This window comes from Lepisosteus oculatus, chromosome 3, assembly GCF_040954835.1.
Source record: "Lepisosteus oculatus isolate fLepOcu1 chromosome 3, fLepOcu1.hap2, whole genome shotgun sequence".
NCBI lineage: Eukaryota > Metazoa > Chordata > Actinopteri > Semionotiformes > Lepisosteidae > Lepisosteus > Lepisosteus oculatus.
This window is the reverse complement of record NC_090698.1, coordinates 11,587,548-11,610,999: the sequence shown is the minus strand read 5'-3', so window position 1 is coordinate 11,610,999 and position 23,452 is coordinate 11,587,548. Positions and strand designations below refer to the sequence as shown.

The 23,452-nt window shown below is 41.8% G+C and overlaps 1 protein-coding gene and 1 long non-coding RNA gene across 2 annotated transcripts; one reads left to right on the top strand and one right to left on the bottom strand.

Annotated features, from left to right (window-relative positions):
• The first annotated feature begins 985 nt into the window (after positions 1-985).
• Positions 986-4,706, top strand: LOC138236671 (uncharacterized). The gene is made up of 4 exons (XR_011188748.1): positions 986-1,187; positions 2,404-2,583; positions 3,938-4,054; positions 4,262-4,706. It is a non-coding gene; the product is annotated as an uncharacterized lncRNA (long non-coding RNA).
• Positions 1,319-23,292, bottom strand: chrnb1l (cholinergic receptor, nicotinic, beta 1 (muscle) like). The gene is made up of 11 exons (XM_015340457.2): positions 23,141-23,292; positions 19,520-19,653; positions 17,614-17,658; positions 15,980-16,089; positions 14,185-14,293; positions 11,578-11,725; positions 10,474-10,659; positions 9,722-9,945; positions 8,364-8,536; positions 4,700-4,838; positions 1,319-2,560 (listed from the first exon to the last, which is right to left on the bottom strand). The coding sequence occupies exons 1-11, from the start codon at positions 23,205-23,207 to the stop codon at positions 2,420-2,422; spliced, it is 1,476 nt and encodes a 491-aa protein (XP_015195943.2). The 5' UTR covers positions 23,208-23,292; the 3' UTR covers positions 1,319-2,419.
• Between the last annotated feature and the right edge of the window lie 160 nt (positions 23,293-23,452).

Sequence of the window (23,452 nt, the reverse complement as noted above, 5' to 3'; positions counted from 1 at the left end):
AATTATTTTGAGAAAACCTTCAACGTTGTTAGGGTACATTTTGAAAATGCCCATTCTCAGTTTCTGAGGGATTAAAGAAGATAAGATAACCATGTCAGAGAAAAATACCACCAACTCAGCTGGGTCTTTATAACATCCATCAATTTTTTAACTGTTTTATCCAAGTCAGGGTTTGTGTGGGAGCTGGAGCATATCCTGGCAAGCAACGGGCATAAGGCAGGATAAACCCTAGATGGGACACCAGTCCATCTCAGGGCATGCACAGACACAGACAGAAATACACACACCAGGTCTAAATTCCCCAGAATTCAATTAACCTACCAGCATGTCAATGGACTGTAGAAGGAAACCCATGTGAACCCAGGGAGAACATCCAAACTCCACATAGACAGCACCCCAGGAATTGAACCCAGAGCCTCAGCACTGCAAGGCAGCAAAGCTAACCACTGCGCCAGTGTGCCACCTATTCTTTATAGCATATCCAGGGAAATTATAATTGAAACACCACTGGAAAGAGTTCTGGAAAGCATACTATATACAGCATATTGGACAGAGGAGATAAATTTGTGATTAAAACTACATTATGTTATGTGACTCTAGAATTAACACAAATGATTAAACTTTGCCAGACACTATTTTGTTTTTGTATTATATCTTTTTCTGTCTCTGTTTTGGTTTCAGGTTCTTTTAGGACTGTACTTGTGTCTCAGGCTTTGTCTCATTGTTATCTGTGGGTCTGTGACTCATAATGACTGAAACGCATAGATGCCAGAGAGTTTGACAGAGTGCCTCAGGCAGTAGCAGGTGTATAATCAGGTCACACCCACTGTCACATAACCTGCAAATTCTGACATGCTGTATGCAAAAAAGTTGTAGTTTCAGCCAATAGGACCCAGTCACAAACTGTGTCAGTTGACCTGTCCCATGGGCACTGTTGTTGACTAGATTTACCCATAATTCCTTTCAGGAAGTCTGGAACTGTAGACAGGAACAGATAAGGGAGGGAAAGGAATGGGGTTACCAAATTATTTCCATGAGCTGTTTGCTTTGTATCTATACCAGAAAAAACAAACCACACAACACTTGCAATCAAGCCTCACAGAAAACCAAAACCTTAGTTTAAAACGATCCTTGTCTTCTATTTTTTAAACCAAAGGATTCATTGGCCTTCTGACTTCATACACTTGGTATGTACTATACTACTACTATATACAAATGAATTAAATCTCTGTTGTTTTGTTTTTGCTGTAAGAAAAAGGCAGTTTAAATCTCATGTGTGGTGGAGCGCCTGCGGTGCTTAATAACATAAACACTGATATCCATCCAAATGAGTTTTATTGAAGCTGAATGTTAGTGAATGATGTCTGTTTTGAGAGAAGTCTTTGAGAAACAGCTGCAATAAACATACTCTTGAGTGTAAAAGCATTAGACGCACTCTGGGCTGGAAATGCCAGGTTACAATTTAATGGTATCAAGTTTAAAAAGTTGCATGCAAGTCATCAGAACACAGAGAACAGAGAGACATCCTCAGGACTGGGGCAGAGACAGAAAGCTAAAAAAATGTTTAGCTCGAGTGGACCCTGAGTGCAAAGCATTCAGAGAATGTTTGCAAAGCACTGCAACAGAAAAACATGTGACGGGCATTTGTGTCAGGCAACAGCTGGATACTATCACAATGGAATCTGGGGGTGATTTCAAACTTTAAAAGGGCCATCCATAAAGCTACTAAAAGCAGTTGGAAAAAAATGGACAGCTGTACTGCTGCTAAACTCCAATTAAAGTGTAAGGAGTACACCCAGTGGCCACAATATTAGAAACACAAGCACAAATGAATATACTCTTTTGTGTGAAGGAAATGTCTGGTCTATCTGAAGGGCAATGAAAATACCTTCTTTGGGCAAGCATCCCAAGATCTGATACCTACAGCAAACCTGTGGAACCAGTAGAATGTGCCGTTCAGTCCAACACATTCCCCTTATCACCACCTCAGCTGAAGGCTAGAATGGGTTTAGAAAATTTCAGATCTTCACAGGACACCTTCTGCTTCCCTCGCAAGGTGTTTTGTCTTCAGAGGCCTGACCCACTATTTTATAGGCATTTCTGGTATCTGGCACTGTGTAAATAGGACACTGAGGTACATATAGTGTCCATCTTTCTAGTGCTGCATGGGAGAACTTTGCCCATTTACTTCCAAAACCCATGAGCCGAGCTCTTTAGCTCAGGAGACAACAGGATCTAAATTGTTCATGTGCATTTTAAATTAGGGACAGAGTGGAGTTTAGGCAGACACACAGTATTCGGTTGGGAAAAGGACTGTCTAGGCACTTTGTGTCCGTCTGGACAGATGGGTAGGAGAGATGGGGATTACTTCTGTCCTTTGTCCCCTCCCTGGATATGTTGAAGACGATGCGAGGTCACCTCAGGAGAAAGGCTCCTCGGGGGTGTAGTTGAAGCTGGCATCCAGGAATATGGTCAAGGTGCCCAGGGAGGTGAAGACCACAAAGAGCCAGAGGAAGAGGCGATCCACCACCATAGCGATGTACTGCCAGTCTGCTGTTATCTGAAATGAGAGTTGACCATCAGGTACTCAGCTTGAAATTTGAATCAGTTTCCTTTCCTCTGGTTGTGTTCATATTCATCCATCCTTCCTTTAACCGCATTACCCAGTACAGGGTTGCAGGACAGCTTATGTCTATCCCAGTAAGCAATGGGCACCAAGCAGGGTACACCCTGGATGGGATGCCAGTCCACTGAAGGGCACACACAGACAGAAACACAGACACCGTTTTCCCAGAACCCAGTTAACCTACCAGCATGTCTTTGGACTGTGAAACCGGAACACCAGGAGGAAACCCCATGTGAATACAGAATTTGAATCTAACCCCCCAGCTAAGCACTGCTCCTGCCCCAGTTCTAAAAACTAGTTTTGTCTTGTTGTATGTTTTTCCTTTCTCATTACTGTTCTGTACAACATCCTGTGATTATGAAGGAAGCCTTCTGAATAAATCTTATTACGAAATGGGATTGTCTTTACAGTTACAGTGTCTGAGCTGCGTTGGAAAGTGACGGAAAAATTAAAACATAACATCCTTCTAGAACAAGTACACTGTCTCCCTCTAGTGGCCAAATTAAGCCCTACCCAGTACGCGATTTACAAAGAAAAGATGCACAGTACATACCAGCACAAAGCAAAGCACCTCAGAGTGATTTGATATACATGATCCAACATTGTTCAGCCATGATCTTGGAGCTGTCCCAGTATCAAATTGTGCTTGATCCAAATGATCTCCTAAAGGTGTCCTGTAATTGTTTCCACTTGGAAAATAATAATGAAAATATCTGGCTAAGTATGTATTGGGAGCTCGATCAAGAAGAAAACTACACAGACTTGGAAGAACTTCCATCTGGATCTTTAAAACAACTGCAGGAAAGAATAATTTAGTTAATTTGCTAACAGCTGCTAAATGCTGAATTCTAATGAAATGGAATGACTGAACATTTAGAAAGGGAGATGCTGTAACTATACTATCAAAATCAGATTTACTGCATTTGTAAGGGAAGCTTTATTTTTATTATGACATCTTAGTGAGTGCTTTCTTATGAAGAACTGTTTGGGTGATGGTACAGCTGAGATATTTACTGTAACTGTCTCTTCATTAACTATAAAAATGTTTGGTCGGATTGAATTGCACCTGAAGAGAAAGACAACAAGGTCTCCAGGCTCTGACATAGAAGCCCCAGGCAGAATTAATCTCCTGGAGGAAATAAGTCAACTGTGAGTATACATTATCTGGTAGTGTCTCACTGCACTAGGAAGCTGCTTTGCTGCTCTGCTACTGTTCAGTCTAGTGTTTGCAGTTATGTTGCTTGCCTCCCCCACAGTGTATTATTCAGAGAAATCCATCCATCCATTTTCGAACTGCTTTTTCCAACTCAGGGTCGCAGGGGAGCTGGGGCCTACGGGGGTACACCCTGGATGGGACACGTAGTGCCGAGTTTCAAAAACTGGATGGAATGGATCGAGAATTACATACACGACAAAGGAGAATATACGGTATTTTTCCTGTGTTGCTGACAGACATTTAAGAGACCATTTAAGGCTAAGGGAAGTTTTGGCAGTAAAAGAGTTTTACCGTAATAGACAGTTAAAATGATCTAACTGGTAGGGAAAGATTGAGGAATCAGCCATACTAAACTGCAGTATGCGTTCACATGTCAACAGTACCATCCGTCCAGTTTCTAACCGCTTTATCCAATACAGGGGACGCTGGTGAGCCACAGCTTGTGCAACGGTACCATCATAGCAGATACATACTGAACTTGAGAGGACAACCAGGAAGCTCATCAAGCTCCTTCTCGATGAGAGCCAGCCAGTCGCAACATAGAACGTTTTTTTTTACCTCCAAGCTTTTGTAGAAGGAAGAGCCTCAGAAACGTTCTCATGATTTCAGCTCTGGTTACTTTCAAAGACAGAAAAGGTACGTACCAGAAAGGTGTGTGAATCCAGCAAATGAAAAGCTTGCACCTTGGCTATTGTGAATAAACTAAACAAGATAAGAAGGACGGGACTACTGATAGGAATCCACATTTTCTGTTTGCAAAAACCGGACTTAATTGTGCTCACCTACTTTGTGAAATACTCTTACACCTGAGAAATAATGTAATCTTACATTTGTGCAACTGGGCCCCAAGAACTAACCGTGTCGTGCTCTTCCTGGCTCTTGAGCTGGTCCGCCATGTAGGTTACAGCAGCGACTGCCGATTTGAGGTCAGGTGGAAGAATGAGACAGTAATTCTGTCCATCCAAGTATTTCTGGAGTCGTACTGGACTGTCGCTCCTAAGTGGGCAGTAAAAAGAAAGAAAGACGAAGGTCTGGATTAAATCACAAGCTAGTCTACCTCCCACTACTTCCATCCATCCATCCACTTTTAAACAGCTTTATTCAATACAGTGTTGTGGGAATTCTGAAGCCTATCCCAGCAAGCAACGGGCACAAGGTGGGGTACACCGTGGATGGAACACCAGTCCAACAGAGGGCAGACGCAGACACAACCTCAGATACTCACACACACACCAGGGCCAGTTTTATAATAGTATTTAACAATAATTACGTAGTGTTACTGTTTTTGTTGTTTTAAATGTTTTTTTTAATCATTTTTCTGTAAAGTGTTTGGGAAAGATGCTTTTAAAGGTGCTATATAAAATAAAGTGTTTTATTATAGTCAAAGCAAATGTAGCGTACACACCCTTCTTCCTAATTTTGCCCTGATCAGTTGAGGGCCTGCTATTTGAAAGCAGAATAACTACCTGTCACCCGCCTGTTTCATGTTGCTTTTGTGAATGTGAATGTTTCCCTGTATTTTGGATGAACATCTCAAATTCTGTTTTATTGAATCTTCAAAAGGATCTGCTTTCTGCAGAACTAAATAGAGCTAATGCACAAGATCAAATAATCCTAAATCTTGTTGGGGTGATCTTCAGCAATGCAACAATTTGCATCAATTCGCTAATTCATTACACAGTCAGTTCAGTAACAAATGTCCCTCTCCAGTGCTGCTGCACAGCTGCAAATGTTTCTGCTTTTGTAAAAATAAGTTTGAAACACCATCGATATTCTTCCTCAAACACTCAGAAGTGAAAAACAATGACAATTTCAGCCCGAGATGACAAAACAAGAACATATAATTTGAGCACATATTAAAAACAAGAGGTCAACAGCTCATCTTTCTGGTCATGTTACAAAAAGCGTATTGATCCAAGGTTGTTATGCATGTATTTTATGAATGCTCTGTAACGGGAGCCGGTCCAGGCTCCGTCGAACCGTAGTTCAGGACCCTATGTAGACGGTATAATCCGGAAGTAAATGGAGTAGGACAACGGGGAGGAGAGGACGAGGATCAGGGCTGGTTGACAAACAGGGGGGCGTGACGACAGTGAACTGGTCCTCGGGGGGCGTGGCCAAGGCAGACAAGTCCAAGGAGGAAATCCGGTGCGAAATCCAATGTCCAATACCGGGTGATCCATCCGAGACAAAACAAGACAAACTTAAAAACCGGAATGGGATCCGTTACAGGGACAGGGGATAAAAACAGGATGACGAGGCCAGGCGCTCTGAGCCCCGGACTCAGATGGTCAGGACGCCGTGTTGAAGCCTATGCCGTCAGGTCACTCCTGGAGCCGCTGGTAGGTGGGCTTCTGGGCATCCATCTCCAACACTGAGCCCAGAATAGCGAGAGCTTAAATAAGGAGGGGCAGGATAGGGGGCAGGTGCACGTAATCAATAAAATAAAAAAGACCTGGACCACCCTTAAGATGTGGGACTACGATCGTGACATGCTCTCAGTGTATCTGCTTGAACATTTTGACTGGAAGATCTCTACAAGAGAGGTGCCTGTTTTCAAGCTTTGACTCTTTACTCACTCTTGGGATTTGGGTTCTTGTCTCAAAGCTGATCTGGAAGTAGTCCTGTTGGAAGACTTTCCCAATACCTTTTGGGATTATCAGTACTGCAGTCAAGCCCTGTCAAGTCAGGACTAAAGCAACTCGATTCCTTTAACCACTCTGTGTGTGAAATTCCTTCAGGGCCAGGAATTCACCTTGTTTGCACCCATGTTCTTTTGTAAAATGGTGATGTGCAATAAACCTATACCAGGAGTATTGTTATTGCAAAGGTGTCTGTCAATCCAATAAAGGCCTGTTCCATTCTTAGCAGCTTTCATTGTCCTGGGCTGGACAATGTTTTGTTTGGCACTAGACCAATTCAGGAAGGGATGGCCAGGGCTGGCTCTGATTCAGGGATGGGGGATTGCAGATGATAACTCTTGTGTTAAGTCCATTGTCACAAACCTTGTTAGTAGTGATCCTTTGCCCTTCAGTGTGTTGGCATGTGCCCCTCTATCTCGCACTGCTACAATGAACAGAACTACCGGTATGCATAATGACTGGAATTCTACACTGAGGACACACTGACTGCATGGCAGCTGTCTGCCGTTTCCAAGAGGGAACAGAAATAAATACAGGCAGGCTAGGAACTCACTGCACTTCCTCCTAAATGAGGCCACTGCTGTTGCCCATGGTGTGGGAGAAATGAGGGGGTTGCTACAGTAAGACTGGTCCAGAGAGCTCAGGTTCTTGGGTGGAGTGGTGGCTCTTTGGCTAAGGATCTGCACCTGTGACTGGAAGGTGGCAGCAGAGGATTCCTACTTAGTTGGGCCCCTGAGCAAGGCCCTTAACCCTAACTGCTCCAGGGGCGCCATACAATGGCAGACCCTGTGCTCTGACCCCAAGCTTCTCTCCCTGTCTGTGTGTCTGTGTCTCCATGGAGAAAAGCTGGGGTATGCGAAAAGATGAATTCCTAAAGCAAGAAATTGTATAGGGCTAATAAAGAAACATTAAAACATTAAACATTAAAAGGTTACTGTGAACTGGAGTTCTCTTTGGTACAGAGCACCTGGTGCATATAGCAAGTTTCACTCAGAGAAGGTTATGCAGTGCATTTAGTTAATGCACTAAAACATTATCGGCCTATGCTTAGTTTACTTTGGGCTCAAAAAGAAACAGAATTCGCATGACTTCTTTAAACTGATACTATCATGTTGTCAGACATTTTCAAAGGAAGGCTAAGCAACCAGAAACTACAAGAAACTAGAGACAAACTCTTATAACTTAGGCATTAAATGAGAAAAGATTTCCCCAAAAGATTAGATGTTATTACACATCCACTATTTAATGTGAATAAAGCTTCTGTCTTTGTGTACTTCTGCTCATAGCAAAGCATGGTTTCAGGTCATTTCTGAGAAATGTGCCGCTATCGAGCTTAGAAAGAGAGCATTTCAGACTATCAGCACTATCCGCTTGATGTCTTTGGCCTAGATAACTTAGCAGAGCAAAGGCATTGACAAAGTCTTCCCAATGGACCTCTTCAGAATCTTCATTTTCAGTTTAACAGTGAAACACAAACCATAGGATGAAAGTGGTTGCTGAGACTGATATGGCTCTGGGAAAATTGTCCCAGTTGAGAGTATGTGCGTGTTTGTATCTGTTTGACACAAGGTTGAACTGATCAGTAAAATGTCACAGAATCATGCAACATACAGGGTTCTTACTCATAAATACACTACCTTTATACTCTATGTCTGCTTTTCACTGTGAACAGATACAGAATGTTACTAGAATAAAGCCAGAATTACAATGATTCAGATGAAGAACGCCATTACATTCAAAAGCTTAAAATAATTAAATAATTCTTAAAAACACTAGTGCTCCAGTGGATGTATCAGGGCTGTGTTAGTGATCAGAAAACAAAAAAAGGAGGCACGAAAACAGGTGAATTGGATTAAAGAGGCCATGGAGCACTGATCACCTGCTGTTCCAAGGAATGATGAGCTCTGGGTTGATCTTTCGGATAAAGTACTGATCAGTTGGGCGACCATCCATGGAATGAGATGGGGCGTCATTCTTGGTGGTCTCCTCTAGTGGCTCCTCTGGCCTGGGTCGCTGAATTCCCAGATACCGAGGAAGAATGTGGATGAACACCTGCAACACATCCAAGGTCAGGGAATTGAATGTCGCCATTATTGAGCAATCCATGTCTGCTTGGCAGTACAGAACACTGCAATCCTTTCTCTCATGAGGCAGGCATTAGGAAAATGCAAACCCTCATTTGGCTTGCCAGATGTCAGGGAACATGCAGGGTTGTTAAACATTATCTCTCCATTCAACGCTTCTGTGCTGTGAAGATTTTGTGCTTGGCAAAAAAATGTAGGAGGCTTAAGAAGTGTTATGATCCTTACCCAACCATACTGATATAAAGACTATCACAGTAAACTGAGTTACTGTGATTAACAGAAGGCAATTGCTTGCAGTTTTTTTTAACAGTCTTTAGAGGGACTTGGTCCTTTTCTACTTACATTACCACCCTTAGCTTTTTCACAAATTCAATACATCACACCTAAAGTGACAGGATTGGTCATAACTGATCTTAATTATTAATCTTGGTCATATTTGGACTCATTTTTGGGACATTGTGATGAATGTGTGTGGAGCAGTATCTCCAAGATCAGGAGCAAAGATCACTGACTCTTGAAATCTGTAGCTTTTGCTGACCTGTCAGCATAGGGATGTATTTAGGTCGATAAGATGGGGCAGTCAAAGGGCACCCTTGTCCCTGAGAGACAGGTTCCTGTAGGTTTTAGCAGCAACTTTCAATTTACAGCTGATTAAAGACAGGTAGTTTGATTTCATATCGCAGTGCTGGGGGCTTGGATTCAAATAAGGACCTGCGCTCTGCATGCATATTGTATGCCTGGGTTTCCTCTGGTTGTTCTGGTTTCCTCCCAGAGTTCAAGGACATGGTGGTAGTATGTGGGAATACTGGCTCTGGTGTGTATGTGTGTGTGTGTCTGCTATGTGTCTCATCCAGTGTGTGTCCCTCCTTGGTCCCATTGTTTACCAGGATAGGCTCCAGCTCCCCCCAAAACCTTGTATTGGGAGCAATTAGAAAATGGATGGATTAACTGCTTCAATCAAGTCATTAAGATAAGTGATGGAGGGAAGACCAAAAATAAGCATGCCCTTCCCTCGACTAGGACTAGGACGATGTGAAGAAAGTCAAGATGACTTCTAATTCAGTGCAGACCTGTCGGTGAGCCAGTCACCAAATAATTTCCTGCCAAGCTCGTGGCATTCCCTGGTGTATGGGCTCTGTGCACGATGGCTCACCTTGCGGACCCACAGGGGCATGTCGTGAGTGCTGGAGGAGCGGTGGTGCAGGTTGAGCACCACAACGCTGAGGATGACTGAGAAGGTCACCAGGATCATGGTGAACATCAGGTAGTTGACGATGATGGGGATGCCCAGGGAGGTTTCGGGAACCTTGTCAGCCAGCAGGAGCAGGAACACAGTGAGTGCCAGCAGGACAGAAATCGACAGCGTCATCTTCTCTCCTGGGGCAGCAGACAGCCATCGAAAGTAAAACTTTTCAACCATTTCGGTTTCTATATAATGCCAATACTAACCTTTAATGAACATCCATGCAACATTTGTCTGTTCAAAGCAAGTTCCAGAGATTTGTGAGCTGTGGTGTCAAGGCATGGCCAGACCTTGAACCAAGAACCTCTCTGAGACAAATCCTTTTTCTTAACTACTAGCTAAGTGACGCAGTGCAGTGATCTCATTCTCCAGGACTCTCAAGCCTCCTGTGGAGAGGGGCTGGGTCCTTTGGCGCAGGGGGTTTGTGCACTGTATGTCTGGACTGGCCACTTGAGAGCACCCGAGAGACCCACATCATCATCAACACCGGACCTTTTCATAGAAAACAGGAGCACGACACCGGCGGTGAAAGACCAGAATTCAACAACTTTCAAAGGTGTCTTAATTGCAATCAGCAGGTACTAAGATTTCAGGAGGAAAGAGACCTGAAGATGCTGTTTGCTGCCAAGCACTGGATGAGGAGACCTTTTGTGGGCATTTACCTGCATCTGGCGGAAGGTAGAAGACGAATATAGCAAGAATACTGGTGAGGATACAAGGCACGATGATGTTGATGATGTAAAAGAGGGGCTTCCTCTCAATGATTAGGTAGAAGGTGATGTCTTCGTAGAGGCCCTCTCCCGTGTTTTTCCGAGATGGTTTGTGACAAATCTGCCACTCTCCGTTCTCTGCAAAGACAAATGCAGTGAAAACAAGTATAGGCTAATTTAACCTCCCCTGATGACCTATTAGACAGACACCTACGGTACACAGGAAAATTATTACAAGTATTAATTATAAGTATTATAGATACATTAGAATCTATAATTATTACGAATTACCTTTTTTTCCCAAGATAAGTTCATTTCTGTATTGTTTACTCATTTAAGCCTGATTAAACACATGTAATCCACTCTTCCAAAGCCATTCTCTTCAATGTCTTTTCTCTGTGTTTCACTTTTCAGATGAAAACCTCTAAAACTGAACTTTTAAGGAATTTGCGTGTAATGGATATTCACAAGACAGAATGTTCACCTTAACCCAGTTAAGAAACTGACTTCAAGTTCAGAATAAAAAATCAAGCTTCTTTGTGCCTGAAAGGCCTTTTCATCTCAGGGAACAAGATCTTTACTTCTGGCCTCATGATGCACTGGCATCCTGTTCACAGGAGAGCATCATCTGAACATGAGACATCCTTTCTTCTTGTTTCTTCTTGTAGCTACTTGCTCTGGCTACCAGTCCCTTACAGGATTGTTTTTAATATCCTCTTGTTGACCTGAGAGGGAGTACACAATCTATCTCCTGTTACCTTCGAGAGCTACTATCCCCACATGTCCAAGTTTGGCTGGGTCTGGGCTTCTGAGCATTCCAAAACCTTTGAGCATGCTGGTGTTTTTAAATCTCGCCTCAGAAAGTACTTGTTACTGATGGCCTCCAATTCATAATCTATTTCTAATTTCATATCTGTACATATTTTTATTGTGACTTTTTGTGTACTATCTTTTTCATACGTATAATTAATGTAAAGCACTTTTAGAATGCCTGTAGCTTGAGGTAGCGGCCTGAACTTTACCACAAGTGTGGTAAAAGATTCTTTGTCCCCCCACCTGTGAATGCGTTTTCGTCGATGATGATCTCCTTGATTTCCTGCCCGCTTTCGTCCAGTGCGTACTGTAGGTCGACCTCTGAGGCATCGTAGGTGTAGGAACGGAAGACCATGGTGCAGTTCTGCCAGTCAAAGGGAAAGTAGGTTACCTGCAGAACAGGGGATACAGAAGGGTGAGGAAAACACATTTAAAGGTTGTGTGGCCAGACCTTCAAAGACCAGCAAAAACATTGGGATTCCATGAGAAATTATGATAGGAAAAATTGTTTTCCAAAACATTTATCTTATAAATCATTTTCCAGTTTGGTATATTAATTACATTCTAGGGCAGCATGGTTGTGCCATGGTTAGCATTTCAGGGGTCCTGGGTTGAATTCCTGAGATGGAGTATGCATGTGTTTGCTCCGGTTTCCTCCCAAAGACATACTGGTAGGTTGACTAGATTCTGGGAAAGCTGGCTCTGGTATGAGTGTGTGTGTCTGTGCCTGTTCGTGCCCTGTGATGGATCGGCACTCTGTCCAGGGTATATGTTTTGTGCCTTGTGACCCTGAATTGGGAGAAGCTGTTAGACAATGGACGGATGGATGAAATTTAAATCTAGACACTGTAGGGGGACACTGTTTCCCAACTTGACTTTCAGCAGAGAGACACCGTGGGACATGAATGGCCGACCTCTGGACCTGGAAGGCCCTGATGGTTCCAGAGGTGGTTGGAACTGCTCGTTCCCCTGGTAACCTGAGCATTGTGCCCCTGGGGGCGGGACCTTGAACAGTGAGTGTCGAATAGCAGGCCTTGTCAGAATTCCTCTGGACTCTGAGTCATTCAGACTTGCACTTGACTTCTCTTTCTGTCTGGGCCAAGCCCCCATGTAATTAAGGATATAAAAGTTTGGTTCTCCTTGCACTGGTGTCCCAAAGTCCTTTTGGTAACCTCTTGTTACAAGACTTTCTTAGAGTTGTGTAGTTTCTCCTCTATCATCAACATAAAACCAAGGAGATTTACAAGGATTTTACTTCTTAAATCAAATTGAGCTGAGGAATAATAAGAATACAGATTACCTCAGGAAGAAACACAACCTGCTCTACCATGCTGAGAGAGTTGGTTAATTAACTGCAGTCCCCATTTCTCAGACCAGTTACTTAATCTTGGTAACAAAATAAATTCATTGACGGTGTGGAAAATTTTTACAAAATTCAAATTAAGCACAAACTTGCGAACTTTCTGAAAGTATTGTGAGTCGCCATGTTGTTACAAACTCCTGGTCTCGATATGGGTGAGAGTGGGTGTTCCAACGAATTGTGACGGGATGCAGCCTTTCCTGCTCGCTAGTCACTTTAAAGACTAATGTAAGGGGATGTACGAGGAAATAAGTACAGGTCGGACAGCAGAAATGTTCCAATATAATCTGCAGGCAAAACCGTCTCAAATTCAAAATAATTATTTCTATTGGACTAAAAGAGATGTATTCACAGGCCTGCTTCTTTATAATGCAATAAGACTGCTTCACCTCACCAAAAGCTTTGTTGCCTTGTTCTGAATCACAGAATATGACATTGTGCATACTTGGGAATTTTGTCTATTTTGTCATGGAAAGGTTTTACAAATTACTAAGTACATTTTATTTATATTGTAAATTGAAATGCACACATCAATGCTGATTCTTTCTAACCCCAAAATATAAACTTTTCTGTTCCCCTTTAAACCTTTAACCATCTTAAGTGGCAAACATATCACTGGAGGTCATTATAAAGTGATTATTTTTGCTGAACCAATTAAAATGAATCATGATTTGTAAAACAAAAAATCACTATGCATTGTTTGAGAAAGGATTCTTTACAGTACTGAGATTGTCCTTTCACCTTATTAAAACACAGCAGTGTAGAGTTGGGTGAATTATGAACATGGGAACAGCAATTCTAAGACTTTCTTTTAGACATGTTAAACTGTAACTAGTCTGTGTGCTGAGGAATAACTAGGATGTAGTTCTGAGCTCATTATGGCCATTTTCTCTAAGGTCTGGAACTGTATGTAGGTGTGATTCCAGGAAGCTGAAGATGCAAACCAGTCAGCCACCATCACCACAGCTGTCACTCAGCTAGAAACAAATGTGTGCAGTCATTGCCTGAACACGCTGGTGCTTGCCTAGGGAATCTGGTAAACTGAGATTATCTTTCCTGGCTTTATATCTTTGTTAGCTCATCTGTGCTGTTTGAGACCACAATAAAATCCTATATTTAATAACAACTGTTTGCAGTCCCGAATGGTGGTCAATTCTTAGCTTCTGTGAAATCCAAACATTTGTCCCACTCTTAAAAGCGATCATAGTGTTCATACACATCTGTTGAATTTCAATCCTCAGACACATCAATCCCATATTACAGTTAATCACAAACCTCTGTCAATCCCGTATTGCTATTAATTCCCAACCATTGTCAATCCCTAATCACTGTCAATCACAAACCACCATGCTGTCAATCCCCAGCCACTGTCAACATATTACTGTCGATCCCCAAATGCAACACTGTCAGTCCCGTATTCCTGTTAATTCCAAACAGCTGTCAGTTCCAAACCACCATAAAAGCGAAAGGAAATTCAAAGGCCATCTCACCTTGATTGAGCAGGAACTGCGGTAGATGGCAGGGGGGAGCCAGTTCACTGTGCCATTGCTGTAAACCAGCACATTGACATTCAGAGCCACATCAAACTGACCATCATTACTGCAAAACACAAGTCACATACAGTATGTAGCAGGTCAGACACGCAGAGTATGACACAATGATTTTTGTTTTCATCGATCCATTTTCTATTCGCTTCATCTCATTCGAGGCCTAGGGGGTGCCGGAGTGTATCCCAGCAGGCAATGGGCACAAGCCGGGGTACACCCATAATGGGACACCAATAAGACACAAACACTGACAGACTCACGCCGCTTTTCCCAGAAACCTATTAACTTCTCAGCAAGGCTTTGGACTGTGGGAGGAAGCCGTGGAACGAGGAGGAAACCCACGTGAACATGGGGAGAACATACAAACTCCATGCAGATAGCACCCCAGTAATTGAACCCAGGGCCCCAGTGCTGTGAGGCACAATACTAACCACTGCACAACTGTGCACAAATATTTTAATACCTGTCCCCCTCGGATGTCACCCTTTTATTTTGGTATATTGACTTTTGAGGAAACTAAAAAAATTAATCATTAAAATAACTTTTTGACTTCGTTAGGTTTCAGGTGGCAAATGGGACAGGATCTGTTAAAAATGCTAAATGGGAGGGGTGGGGACTGACTGTCTTCTGAGCAGTGGGGACTGTTGGATCCTGTGAGCACAACTGACACCAAGTCCCACCAGAGTCTCCAGGTTACCCCAGAAGATTACAAACAGGAGACCTGAGGAGCTGAAGAGTATGTAGCACTAAATTTGTCACTCACTTCTCTTCTGCCTGTTTGTTAGAGCTTCTCACCTTTTTTTAACCACATTCTGTCAGTGTTTGAACAGGTTCTGCAGAACTAGAGCACCTGTTATTCTGCAACATTGTCTGAATTTATGAGCAATGCTTCAGTAACAGAACAAAACATTCTGAACGTCAGGAACAAGTACCGGTAATTTTCCAAGTTGAAAAGTAGAAAGAAAGAAACATTCTAGTGTTTAAGTGTTTCACTTTCCTACTTAGCAGTGTGAGAGTAACTTTTACATGCTCCTTTGCAGCCAAAGCATGCTGAAACAGCTTCCCCCTCAAACAGCATTATGGATATTAGTCTTTTTTCATAATCTAAGGCACCTGTTGTAGCACCTGCATGTAATAAGACCTCTCTCAGAACTGTCGCTACAAAACCCAGCAACAGTTTTGTTGAGAACAATAACAGGGGAATGCAGATCTCTAATAGAAGTAAACACATTTCTTCTTGCAATTACTCACATGCCAGGAATAAGGACACCCAACAGTTAGATAAGTTTATTAAGTATTTAGGTGCAGTGAGATTTGACTTAACCTGCCTGGCTGAGGGTCAGTCCCTGGCTGTAGGATGAGGAGGCTGGGACTCTCCTGTGCAGTGTGGAGTGTGGAGAGGGGGCTGCACAGTCATTGATGGGGTGGAAGAGGGATGCAGGAGGTAACATCTTACCTTTACCTGTAGCTTCGTCCCTATAGCTTTGAGAAATAGCAATGGGGATGATTACAGTTTAGAACACCTCGGGGGAAAAGGCTTGGTTGTTGCCGCCCTCCTAAAACTTCAGTTAAAAACGTTCCTCTGCTTCTGTTTTTTTTTTAAAGAAACCTGCCTAGAAGACCGTGTTGCAGAAAAACGGAAATGCTTTTTTAAAGTCTTCTAATTCCCAGCGGAACAGCCTGTTCACAGCCCAGAGCTGGCTGCTGAGAAGTACGCAGGGAACATCGCTCCACTTACTTGTTAATGAGGTAGATGTCAGGACGCCACACTTTGACCGAAGGGATTCTGAGGACCAGGATGTTGTCATGCTCCTCCGGATCCCAGGACAGCCGGTAATCGTTCCAGGCCTACAGTGCCGACGAGGGGCAGGCAGAGAGAGAGACAGCACTGACAGGAGGAAACTGGAAACAGGAAACTGAGGGACCTGACCGGGGTTCATTCCTGACCTGGTTCTAGCATGTGAAATTTTGGTAATAACTAAAAAGAGTAGGGATCATTATCAGAGGTAGCCATTGTGTCACCCATCCATCCATTATATAAGCGCTTTGTCCAATTCAGGGTTGCAGGGAAGCTGGAATTTATCCTGGCAAGCAACAGTTGCAAGGCAGGGTACACCCTGGATGGGATGCCATCCCATTGCAGGACACACACAGACATACAAACACTTACACACTCACACCAGGGCCAGTTTTCACAGAAACCAATCGAACCTGGCAGTGAGTCTCTGTGACTACTTTCACCTTCAAACAAATATGGCAGATTCTCTTGCACATTGTTAAGAAAAGCAAAATGATTATTTTCTAAATTATCAAATAGTTGTTAGATCTGTGTCAATTCTGAATTCATTCAAATATTCTGGCTTATTATTGTTGCAGAGTTGTGCTACTGTTGCAAATATTTTTTTTATACAACAGTAACTAGAATTTAACATTTTAAACAAACTTTTTACATACCAATAAAACAAAAAATGGCAGTTTCTGAATCTGACAGCATTTTCACAAGACAATTAAAAAGTGTGTTTTTACTGCAGATCTGACAAGGAGATGGTTGTTTGTCACCTGCATGACTGATAATTCGCCTCAGAACCTTCAGTTCTAAATTCACCTGCTTTTAATTTACAAATGTAAACATTAAGTGAGACTTAAGTGACACCGAGGAGGTTGAAAACCTGAATCAAATCTCCAAACAAAATCTCTTTATAATCTAAAGAGACCCAGTTGCTGTAGTCTGTGTTTAAAAAGTTAGTGTGTTCCTTTCAGTCCAGGAATCATTTAGGCCTTTTCCAAGGAGAGATAACCAACATCGTACACGAATTCACACAAGACCTGACTTGTTCATTGTTCAATAATATCATTATTTATTTTGAGGTCTGATGCTCATTTCACTCTATTTACAATTATCTGAAATCTTCTGAGATGTATTGAATGACTGGACAGCATTTGAAAAGTCAATGATTGATGAAGATCACCAGTACAACTATGATACTGAGGTGTTACATCAGTAGTACAGACCCATCCTGATTTGTATAGTGTTATGAAGACTGAGAATGCACCCATCCCTGTGGGAGTGGACACTGACACCCAGAAATGTTGGTACATATTTACAAAGCTGGCTAAGGCTTCTTGAAGAAGGATACAACAGCGTGACAGCAAGGATAATTTAAAAGAAGCCGTGAATTGACAGTACTGTCCAACATTCAATAGCACCCATTAAAACCCTGACCAGAGAAATATTGTGCCACTCCTCTTGCAGTGCGGTTTTCGGTACTTGAATTCTTGCTTTATGAGGTCTTTTTGTAATTAAGCACTCCAGCTTCCTCTACAGGTGCTCTGTGGTGTTGTGGTCAGGACTGAGTAATGTTCTGTACTCACCATATTCATGAACACATTTGTTGTCATCTCCTCATTCTTTTCATTCTGTGGATTAGAAGAGAGATGTACCCAGTCAAGCAAATGCAGATATAGCTGTTGATATACAGTATGTTATGGTCCACAGCATCTGAAACAGGGTTGTTTTCAAATTTTAATATGCTGATTCTTAGGATGAATCTATATTGTTGTTTAAGCAGAACATTTTAAAGATACTTTCATTCATTTCCTATAGATTTTATTATTCATCTTCAGAATCTCTTTTCCTTGTGTCAAATATATCACATCAGACCATATTATAATCATAGAGAACATGCACACTCTACACAGAAGGCTGTGTGTGTGTGTGTGTGTGTGTGTGTGTGTGTGTGTGTGTGTGTGTGTGTGTGTGTGTGTGTGTGTGTGTGTGTGTCCATTCGACAGTTAAGAACACCCCTAAAGGTAACAGGACACATTATAGGCCACCTTAATATTATCTAGGGAGTAGAGTGAAATACACTAAGTACTCTAGAACTGTCAAAACATTAGAATCCATTGAGTCTGTGTCAACCAGGAATTTCCCTGGAAAGAATAAAAGAATGTACATTTCGGTTGAACACAACCATTTGAAAAGTTCTTTTCAGCAAGGAAATAGAATTTGTTTTATGCCATGAGTGTTCGGGTTTTTTTTGTTTTAAAATGTTGAATAACTCATCTTGTGTATTCTCCTTGATCTGGAGTGGACAGCTGGGAAGAGTTACCACACAGGAGGAGGTTGCTATCAGGCAGTCAGCTTCTTTATCATGCTAGTGTGAGCCTGCAGCGCCATCGGCAGAGCCGAGCGCCTGACTGGAGGACTGCTGCAGCTCTTCACCTTGTCAGCCCTCAGCTGCCTTGCCTGAAAGAGTCACAGCTCCACAGCACACGCTGAGGCTGTGAGCCAGCTCTCTGCCCATGAAAGCTTTGCCATAGATGGGCAAACATACAGCACCACTTAAGTCCCGGTCGCATGTGGCAAATAACATAGCCGATACTGGAACCATCATCCTTTAACTTAACTATACTAATATTAAGTCATATCGATCAGGTCTTAGTTAAATAATTGAAAAATTGGACAAATCTCTAAAGACAAACCCTGTCAAGAAAGCTGACAGTACTGTTTATTTCAGTATATTACAGAGATTATAATTCACACTGGCAACTTCAAGGCATGCCGGAGCCTAATTCCGAGACATAGAAATATTTGGAGCAGGAAAACAATCCTATTCTTGGCAATGGACTACTCTTCATTGCTTTAGTGTCAAGCTGCCATTCTGAACACCCAGTGGGGTGACAGGGCACTTGTTTCAGCTGAAGCTTTTCAGTTCCTTAATTGACCTCATAATTTGCTCAGTGGTCCAGACAGTATTCACAGTCATTACCTGTAATTCTCGGAGGAAAACCCTTTTTTTTCTCCCAGCAAGAGAAATGGCTTTCCCCCTGTTTTTGTGTTGCTTCTACACAAGAAAATAAATCTAGGTTTTCATATGGGGCTGAGAAAATTGGACTTCACTGTGACAAGAATTTCAAGAATTTCAGCTTCTTAGTACATGGGCGATAAATATATTTCTTATTTTATATTGTACATTTTTGGTGGAGACAAAGGATTGATAGCATTGAGAAAATCCATTCTATTAGCATAATAGGTGCATTTTTACTTGAAACATTTATTAATCAAGATATGTTAAAGAGGGCACAAACATTTTCAAATTGATGCTGTGTTATGGAAGTCTTATGGGCTTTTCCAGAAAGCCACACATACATGATAGGTTGGGATGGTACCTGCTTCGTAAATGTGAGGAATTATTATTCCTTAAAAAACGTCGAACAAGCACAGAGTACTGAACTGAACAGACAAAAACCAAAATCCTGGATGCTAAGGTCTCCTCACCAGTCCGATGAGTTGGGACAGGGTCATGCCTACTCGCACCTGGACCCTCTCCTGCACTGTTTGGGCTGGGCGGACCTTCAGGTTGTAGTTTTTAAACAGCTTCTCAAGCAGACGTCTCTCAGTCTGTGAAGCGCCTGTAGCGGCCAGGAGAAATATGTATGAGGCTGGACTGTTGCTAAGAAAGAACACAAAAGCCTTGAAAAGTTGCTGTAGATTAAAAGTTCCGCTTTTTCCGCTTTGACAAAATCCAGAATTGTGAATTTGTTTTGACAGGGCGGCATGGTGGTGCAGTGGTCAGCATTCCTGCCTTGCAGCACTAGGGCCCTGAGTTCAATTCTAGAAATAGGGTGCTGTCTGTGTGGAGTTTGTATGTTCTCCTCATGTTCACATGGGCTTCCTCCAGGTACTGTGGTGTGCCCCCACAGTCCCAAAAAATGCTAGGAGATTAATTGGATTCTGGGATCCCCATTGATCTACAGGGCTAAAAGATTAGAAATTGGATCTTAAAAACTAGTTCAATAAGTGCATCCCATTTCCCATATAGTTTTATAGCTGGGAAAAAACTGCTTTGCTCCATGATTCTTTATAGAGTTTGTGTTACAAAGTTTTCCCTGTGTTAGGCGTTCTGATATGAACACCTGTCACTTCTACTCCCTTTTCTCACAAGCTTCATTTCTAATATTGGGTGTCTATTATTTCTCCTATCATCAGTGTTTTCCTTGGAAAGGTCTGGTTACCCAGTCTGATAACATGTTTTTTTCACCAAGGACTGTAATGTCTTTCAAATCTCTTCCCTTTTTTAGCAAAGCTTGCTGTGCTCTTTGATTCCATTTCCTTTAATTGTCAGAGAATGGCTGGCACACAGACCCAACCACCCTGCACATGTGACGTCTGTTAATTTCCATTCTCTACCCATCAGCGCTGGCACTCCTGAGAGTGTCTAGTTTAGGACTCAGCATCTGATTTGCTGTGCTGTCTGGGCAGGCCTATGATAACTAAACACCATGTACTGTAACCCTATTACAGAAATATTTTCAAGAAGTCAAGAAAGCCATCCAGCCATTTTCTGTCAGCTTCATCCCATTCTGGGTCGCAGAGGTGCTATAGCCTATTCCAGCAAACAATCAGCGCAAGGCAGGGTACACCCTGGACTGGACACCATCGTAATGTGCACACAGACACAGTCACGTAAACACACTCACACTAGGGCCAATTTCCCAAAACTCAATCAACCTCCTAGTATGTTTTTGGACTGTGGGAGGAAACTGGAATTAAACTCAGGCAGAGAGGCAGCAACATTAACCACTGAAAAGTCCCTGCATTTTTTAACAAAAGCCAACTGGTCAGCATACCTCATTATGTATGTAATATAACAAGTAACAAGTAATAGTAATAGGTGTGCACACCTGAAGAAGGCTCCATGGCCGAAACGTTGTGTTCTCTTTCTCCTTTTTTTCAGCATGGAATAAACCTATTACTTGTTCCTTTGCAGCTTTCGCATGCTGACGCAGCTACCCACCTGAACTATGTATGTAATATATTTGGTGTTGTCTTCAAAAAGCAGCAATTTTGGCCTGTTGTAGGCTTAATCATTGAGAAAGCTGAAACCTTGAGCAAGGAACCCTTTGATAAGGCATTAGGCTAACCACTGGACTAACTAGACAGAATGTGAATAAATATATAGGTGAATATTTTCTTTAGTGCAGATGTGCTTAGCCCTAGTCTTGTAAAAAACAGGGAATATTGGGAAGAAGTTATATTTTCAGATGTTAACAGCCAGTAGCTTGAATTTCAACCCAACTCTACAGAGGCAGATACTGTACAGGGAAGTTTACCTATCATGTGTGACCGCTTCCTGGTAGGAGCACAGGGAACCTCCTCCTGCTGTGAGCAGTTTCTGTTGTTCTTTACGTTTACTAGTGGATGTATTGTTGGATTAAGATGGGTGCACCCACAGACAATAATTGTAAGGCTCTATCGTAATTCTTCTTTCTTGTTCCTCTGGCTCTGAGTGTCCACGACAAGTAGAAATTATTATTCTGTGGCTTTGGTCGCAGAGTTACAATAGCAGTGTTTAAAAGTTGAAAATGGATTTCCCGCTGGCTTCCACTACTCCATTTCCCAGTTATACACCCTGGTTACTTTTTATAGCCACCCCATTCCTGACATGACTGTCTTCATACACAGCTCTGGCCTATACCTGTGTTCTTTTAACTAACAACCATGTCCTTGTATAGTGACTGATTTCAATGTATGTGGTTATTCCAGTTTTCCATCAGAATCTGATATAATTATGTCCCGAAGGCTCCTGTGATCTCAGTTTTGAAAAGACAGAACTCAGTCTATAGAAATATACTGTATATACAATACATGCTTGCGGGTATCCGAAGCCTAACCTGCCAAGCAATGGACACAGGGCAGGAAACACCCTAGAAAGGATGTTAGTCCATAGCAGAGAGGAGGGATAGATACACGCACACACTCACACCAGGGTCAAATCTTCCAGAAGTCAATTAACCTAACAGTATGTCTTAACCTAACAGTATGTCTTTGAACTATAGGAAGAAACCGGGGAATTTGGAGAAAATACACATGAACATGGGGAAATCATACAAACTCCATGCAATAGCACCCCAAGAATTGAACTGTTTACCCCCGGTCAATGGTAATGAAAGGAATTATTAGATCTGTTAAAACTCTATTTTAAATAGCATGTTTTATGGAAAAAAACATTTGACAGAGAGCTGCACATGAAAACCATAATACTGAAACACTAAATGTCACTACTCTTTAAAATTACTGTATTTCAATTAAACAGAATTACATTTTTTATTAAAAATACTAGACAAATTATATTCAGTAATAGAAAATTCTAAGGAAAAGAGCAGAAAAATACAGTGTGCATTCTAGTGAGATTTCAAGGACTGAAAGAGGAATTTTGTTGGGAATTTGGTTATTTTTATAACATTAATTTCATAATTTCCTTTTTCAACTATGAAATGTCTAAAAGATAAACTGGTTCTGTTTTAAACAGTAGTTTGCTGTAAAATATCTTTTTTGGTGTTCACACACATTATACAAAAATGTTTAAATATGAAGTTAAGTTTGAGCTGTGTCTTATATAATAAAACATTTGTAACGAAACAATGCAAGCCTACAACAGTGTTGATGTATATGGAAATAACGTAATTCACCAATTAAATTAAATTAATTAAATTGCTTAATAAATGTTAACACTTAATAGTCCTAGTATGTATTCGCTATGACAATGTATTTCAGAAAGAGGCCCAAAATGTGTCAGTAAATACATAACATTGAAATTTAACCTTGTTATTGCCTTGCTTACATTAGACACCCCTCCACCTGTTCAGGATGGATTGAACCAGGAGAGAATGAACTATTTTGGGACGAGAACAAATTTCATTTTTTTGTAAGAAATTCAAATTTTAAATTTGTTGTTAAAAATACACTTTCTCTAATCAGAAAAAGAAAAAAAAGTCAACCTTCCATTAGTTTGCCCTTGGTGCCATATTTTTGTCAACAGTGTTAACAATGGAGGATAAAAATACTACTGTATGCTGTGGGTTCCATCAAAATAAATCAAATAAAACTGCAACTCACCTGACAGCATTACGAGACACAAGCTTGAAAGCAGACAAAGCATGCCCTTTGTTTGTACCAAGAACATGGTGAAAAGCTTAAACTAAAAATCTTAAAGAAAAAAGTGTAATCGATAATGAATTAATAATATGAGAACTGTATTACAATGTGCATTTGTGCCCCTCAATGGCAAACTGCACTGGTCGCACTTTACCACATCAAAGCTGTGCCCAAGGGGAGGGTTGGTGGGTGTGGCCTTGCTGGAGTGCCCCATGTGGATTGGCTACCCTAGGGGACCCCCCGGGCTGTGACTGGCAGGTCAAGCAGGGTAGG

What these genes read in the sequence shown, in the direction of transcription:
- chrnb1l (XM_015340457.2), bottom strand. Translation starts at nt 23,207, where the DNA reads ATGTTCTTGGTACAAACAAAGGGCATGCTTTGTCTGCTTTCAAGCTTG. An exon ending in GCAGTTCCTGCTCAATCAAG is followed by an intron (nt 11,726 to 14,184) that starts GTGAGATGGCCT and finishes CCTGTTCTGCAG; the next exon opens with GTAACCTACTTTCCCTTTGA. An exon ending in CGACGAAAACGCATTCACAG is followed by an intron (nt 10,660 to 11,577) that starts GTGGGGGGACAA and finishes TTGTCTTTGCAG; the next exon opens with AGAACGGAGAGTGGCAGATT.